At 35.6% G+C, this 6,754-nt stretch overlaps 1 protein-coding gene across 1 annotated transcript; it reads right to left on the bottom strand.

The window, feature by feature from the left end:
• Positions 1-2,916: 2,916 nt before the first annotated feature.
• LOC109166987 lies at positions 2,917-6,446 on the bottom strand. Its single transcript, XM_019315887.1, has 6 exons — positions 6,314-6,446; positions 4,856-4,930; positions 4,670-4,744; positions 3,817-4,098; positions 3,655-3,736; positions 2,917-3,565 (listed from the first exon to the last, which is right to left on the bottom strand). Exons 1-6 carry the CDS (start codon positions 6,444-6,446, stop codon positions 2,917-2,919), a joined length of 1,296 nt encoding a protein of 431 aa, XP_019171432.1.
• Between the last annotated feature and the right edge of the window lie 308 nt (positions 6,447-6,754).

Consider the following 6,754-nt stretch of genomic DNA (forward strand, 5'->3'; position numbering starts at 1 on the left):
GTCTATGTTTCGCAGTAACATACCAGGTGCACCAACCTTTATTGTCAATGAATGATTAGGAAGTCCAGACAATCTCAAGCTATTTAAAATTCTAGAGTGTGTACTTATGAGAGATTATCACCATCTGATTCTGCCTTACACAAAGAGTCACAACTTAAATATGACCGACCTTCTACAGTGTTCATGTCACACATATATTGATTAATTTGATCAGCAACATCTAAAGTTGGTGAGAGGATCGCTCGTCCTTCTTGGTGCGACTCTTCTAGCATTCCATACTTGCAATTGAAGATGCTTTCAACTATAGTTGCAATTGGATCAGGTCCACACTTCAACATAAACCTTGGTGGAATATCGATCTCAAATAAACCATTGTTTACAAACCTTGTAATCCCATCACCGATGTCTGCAATCCATCTTGAGAACCAATCAACCGTCTGTCTATCTTCGTTTGAAGCTAAGCTCTGTAGTCTCAGGTTCTTCGCGAGCCTCAATACCTTGCAATTCATCCAGAGGTATGAACAATTAATAGTGGCTCCCACAACCATTGGTCTCGTTGCTTTTGGAATAACTGGAAGAATCTATCTAAAATCACCGCTCAGTACTATTGTCTTTCCACCAAATGTTTTCTGATCACTACTAGCTATGGTGAATCTATATATATCCCTCATGGTTTTGTCTAAAGCCTCAAAACAGTATTTGTGTGTCATCGGTGCTTCATCCCATATTATCAATTTGCTCATGATTATAAGTTCGCAAAGGTCACTGCCTTGCGAGATATTGCAGGTGGAATCTTCATCAATTGAGAGTGGTATAGAAAATCGAGAATGCGACGTCCTGCCACCCGGCAATAGCAAAGATGTTATTCCATTTGAAGCAACATTTAGAATAATATCTTCGCGGCTCCTTATCTTTCAAGATAATGTTCTCCACACGAACGTCTTGCCTGTTCCTTCGTAACCATACATAAAAAAAATCCCCCTCCATTAGAATCAATATCGTTAATCACAGAGTCGTAAACAGCCTTCTGTTCGTCCGTCAATTGAGTTACCAATGTTTCATGCTCTGCCTTCAATGATTCCTTGTCGTACGCCAACTCTTCGGATATCAACATGTTTTCCATCAATCCAATGTTATTTTCTTCTGGAATCAGCATTTCTGGATAGTCGCTCAGGCTCTTCCCCCAGAAAGACAATAACTTCTCCAACTCGACCATAACAAATTGTTGTTTATTGTATTCCGATAACAACAAATCTTCACAGTTTAAAAACGAAACGAAAAAAGAATCAAAGAATGGGTTTCTGTATAAATCATGAAAGCAAATAATAATGTTCAATAAATAGATTGCATGTTGATGTACCTGGATTGTGCATGAGACGTCGACGATGAAACTGTGCATCCTCCGCAAGAAATTGCCAAACGGAATTCCACACCACCTCGGGTCTAGTGATTCAAATTGAAGAGAGCAACGTAGCAAACAACCTTCGCAATGCAGACGCGGATGCCAAGTAACTGGATTCAGTAATACTATCGATGTACTCCTTGTCATCATCTAATAATCCATATTCATAACACGCATCCCTAAATGATTTGTGAATGACCCCCCCCCCCCCCCCCCACAGTGTGAATATCCTAGTGGCTTGAAGGTCCACGTATGATATTTAAAAGGCATCTTAGATAGTATAATTCTCCACACCCTGTAGAAACATAGAGCAATCGTCCAATGGAGAATCCTTTCTTCCTTGGATGCCATTCACGCAAGTCTTGTCTCCAAACAAACTTACTGGGAAACTCTGCATAAGTGGGCGACCGAGCATCTTCGTATTTTTTGTTTGCCTCAAACCAAGCTGTGAACTGGCTCTACTTAACCGTTTTGTTCTCGACAATCTCGTCGAGGCTTTGATCTTCCCCATAGACAACGTTCTGTTGGTGCTTTAAGTCGAAATTTAACCTCTCCACAGGTGGCTTCACATGCTGATATATAGCGACAATCGTAGTACATGTTAATCTATCGACCACATCACCACTGACTGCATTCGTAGAATTACTCATGAACTCTGCCGTGACTCAATCATTTCCTTTATTGACATATTTGAATAAATATTTGATCGATCTTGACTGGTTTCACCATTCAACGTACGTTAATATGTGCGCGATATTTTAGAAGCAGATGTTTATTATGCGGGACAACGTAACGTTTATCAAGTTGGATTTCCTACTGATTGTGCATTCATTGTCACGCCTTCTGTAGATTGGGTAACCATCTTTATCCAGAATCGTCTGACTAACATATTTTTTGGGGAAATACTTTGAACATTTAGCATTTACCATGTTGGCGAATTCTTCCGGAGTTGTCTGCACGGTCCGTGTAACATAAAATCGCTAACTACGTCATTGTACTCATTGTCAGCATTTGGGTCTGGAATCTCAGCAGAAATCAAGGCATCAATTTCCGGTGCAGAATGTGCACGATTCATTCTTTTGGTAAATAGCAATATGTGCGCGTGAGGGAGTCCTCTTTTTTGAAATTCAATTGTGTAGATAACTGTGCAGAAAATTAAAATAAAAAAATTAATTTTATACATGGAATTTAGATTTAATTAGGGCACATTAAATTATGTATGATAATTAAATACCTCCACATATGTCGCCAAACAGCTGTTCTGTCTTGATCTCTTCAATCACAGCATCAAGTTTCATCTTAAACACGTGACAAACAACATCGGGTCTATCCTCTGCTTTAAGCCCATGTTGTGCAACATACCGCTCAATCTCAGGCCACATCGGGTTGCATGTGAATGTTATGAACAGATGAGGATAACTGATGTGCTTGTATATTGCCATTGCATCTTGATAGTTTTGAATCATATACCTAGCTCCGCATGTGAATGATGGTGGTAGTATAATTCTTTTACCCTAAGTTGTGGGATCTAATTCGCCCCTTGTTAATGTATCGCTCAACCCCTGATAAACTTCACAACGCAACGCCTTCTGATGAGTTCTAATGTAAATCAAACATGCATGTTCGATCATTGTATATGCATCAACCAAGTATTGTTGAAATAACCTCCTAGAATATAACAATATATGATTCTTATTTACCTTCTCATGTATATAGAATGAGAAATACTCTTTAGGGCTAATTCTTGTCTTACCACCATGATGTCCTTGGCGCCATGCATAAGAAAATGTAATATCTTCACGATAACCATCTTCGCCATATGGGAACAACAAAGGGTACTGTAGGGGCAAATATGCGGGGTTCAAATGGTTTATTCTCTTCAACTGTCCAGTCTGGCTCCCGATCAATATGTCTAGATCACCCATCGATGGGTCAAGGTCCTCGACAATAAGTGCAGCCACCTCATTAGCGGTAGGTAAATTGTATGTCCTTCCATCTTTATTCCGGCTGCCAATTAAATTCATTTTAACCTCAACAACTGAATTAAACTGAATTTCAGTTCTTGCCATTCTGAAACATTTTACCAAAACATTATTTCCGTCCAGCATGTTCTTTAATTCCTCAACAATATTTTCTTGGATATCCCTTGAGTTAACATCTCTTCTGCTTAGGAAACAAACATATATAAATAAACAATAGATGTCATTGTTGGTGTAAGCGAAACGAAAGGTATAACGTATTTGGATACTTACGTAACAGAATTGATGCGATTATTAATCTCATTATCTGTGTCGTAAATATATAACTCTGCAAACTTTGGCATGGAACCTTCTCCTGAAACCAAGCTTACAATCCAATGATAATTTTGACCACTTATCCTACAAATCGGAGGACCGTTACCGGTGTTGATTGACCTATTGGCTCTACCTCCAGAGACGTGAAGCAGAACATGTTGTTATATCTTTGAATATTGTTGAGGGAGTGTATACTCTGTTCATTATCGTCAACGTATAGGCTCTGAAGAACAAGAGGAGGATCCTTCATGCAAGGTAATTGTATCTTGCCCTCGTAGCAACACTTTGTGTATTTCAGCAACACTCGCGTAACATTTTGATTTGAGCACTCATGTCGCCAGAATAAGGCACCACAATAATTACAGGAATGAGCAGCATCTCCAAGGTCATCCAAATAGGAATCTAATTACATAAATAGTTAATAATTAACGAAGATGAACATAAAAGATTTGTGAATTCATAAAAATGAAAATTACTAAGATTTGTGAGTTTATAAAAAATTACCATATATGTTGTTTTCACATACGAAATGTTCGAAATCCGTATTTAAATTCCTTGCATTTGTTCTTGACGATATTGTACTAGAAGTTCTCCGAACTGATCGCAAAACACAATTAGATTGAGGATGTGCTGGTCTTTGCACTGGATAATGTTAAAAAGTTGTGGCAACAGAATAGCACTAACAAAGATGGACAAATCATGAACAGTGTAATAAAAATTCCCGTTTCATACATCAACTAGTGGTTGGCGTGATAAAGACGTTGAAGTTGACATATTTGACATATTAAAAGAACGTAGAGTGGACGGTGGAGACATGTTGCGCATATGAACTGCAAATTTTTTATCAAAACATATTTAACATGAGATTAATAGTATATGTATATTATGTTTTAATCCAAACATATATAACCTAAAACTGAACATATACGATAGACAAAGAAATAGACAGATATTTAATACAGGAAAATGTTACCATCTGTTGAGACAGTGAAGGGTGTGGCCGATTGAATATCATTGTTCAATGCGTATAAATTTGGGTTGGTAGCAACTGCAAATAGAGTTAACGAGTAAAAATCAAACAATGATTAATTAAATAAAATGATATTAAAAAACTGTTTAGCATTGGAGGATAAAATGATATTTTGAATATAACATATACCATTTGTGATCGAACTCAAAGGTGTTCCTCTGGTGGCCACATGATTATCTTCGACCAAACTCTGATGAACATTAACTATTGCAAAAAAAAAAAAAATACAGAGAAATATAAGTGTTTAAATCATTCTCATAAAATAGATTCAACTAAGACAGAAGTATGAATGTGTCTCTGAATTGTAATAATTTTGAAAATAATAATAACAAATAAATGCATGATAATTAATATGAACATGTTAATTGTAAGTAATCAATAATTTGTAAGGATAAAAAAAACAGAATATGTATTTATTAAAATGTAAAAGTTATTACGAATAATGTAAAAGTTAAAATTTAATACCATTGCTCGACATATTAATAGGGGTTCTTTGAGAGGAAATCATAAATGTAATATGAATTTCATAATAATATTTTCATAAGTAATTAGTCTATATTACACGGAATAAAAATTAATTTTTGGTTGTAAACATATTAGGTATGATTATTTAATTGCATGCTAATCATATACATGTATTAAAATCAATTTTAATTACATATTCAAATATAATTACCGTGTACATATGGTATATTCTTTCCATAAGATATTAAAATATAATTTTAATTATATATTAAAATATAATTTTTATTAGATATTAGAATATGGTAATTTCTTTCCATATTCTTTCCATACTGTCATATACTATTCCTCCGTAATATGATTCCCATAATAATATTTTCATAAGTAATTAGTTTATATTCATAAGTAATTAGTCTATATTACACAGAATAAAAATTAATTTTTGGTTGTATACATATTATTACGCTAATAAATAATACAATATACGGAATACATGCTAATTCAAAAAAGGTAAACATTATAACCTAATTCATTAATTTGTTCATATGCATATATTCTGTGTAATGTTAATTATTTTATTTTTTGATTATATATAGATATATAGATTCCTTACAATTATACGGATTACACGTTAATAATTTTCTAATATTACCATAATATGCTTTTCATAATTAATTAGTATATATTTATAATATTCTATGTAATATTACTTAAAATAATTATACCTAATATGTATGGTAACACGTAAATAAAATTATTTAATACCATATGTAATTAATGTACACGATTTTACAATATGAGAGTATGGAAAGAATACTGAAAAATATATCATAAACGGGTTCATACGCAGATTTTAGGTGTAGACCAATTATTTATGCCTTCTATAAAAAATATGTACAAATGTTATGATTATTTAATGGTGTAGCATAGATATATATATTATCATATTTAAAATTGATTTTATTCAATTGAGTAATTAGTTTGAATTACACGGATTAAAAATTAATTTTTAGTTATATATATATATATATATATATATATATATATATATATATATATATATATATATATATGATGTGGATAAAATAACCGTATACGGATACGGGTAGGTTACAATAGAGTTACAGACAGACCGGTCGTACGCGATGACCGGGATCCTCTCTAATCTTGTAAGTCTCCTAATCCAAAAGTCCCTCTCTCTAGCATTTAATGCAGTATTTATAAGGGTCCTGGGAAAAAGCATCCGGCCTTCCGGCATGTCGGACACGTGGTGAGCATGCACTGGGCTCTGGGGAGGCGAGCATGTAGCCGTACGCGTGGCAAGCATCTCCTGCCGTTGGCACGGCCCGTCCCGTCTCGGCCGTCTCGCCCGCTTACTGGCTAGACACTGGTGGGGCCTTAGATCGCTCCAAGACGAGAGGCGGACCGGGCAACCGGGCAGGGAACCGCATCTAGCTCGTCCGGGCGGGATGACCGGGCAGGACGGGCGGACCGTATTACCGGGGTATATTTCCTATCATATAGTCCCCCCAGCCCGGAGCCCGACGGTACCTGACGGAGGGGTGC

Source organism: Ipomoea nil, unplaced genomic scaffold (assembly GCF_001879475.1).
Source record: "Ipomoea nil cultivar Tokyo-kokei standard unplaced genomic scaffold, Asagao_1.1 scaffold3142, whole genome shotgun sequence".
NCBI classification, from domain to species: Eukaryota; Viridiplantae; Streptophyta; class Magnoliopsida; order Solanales; family Convolvulaceae; genus Ipomoea; species Ipomoea nil.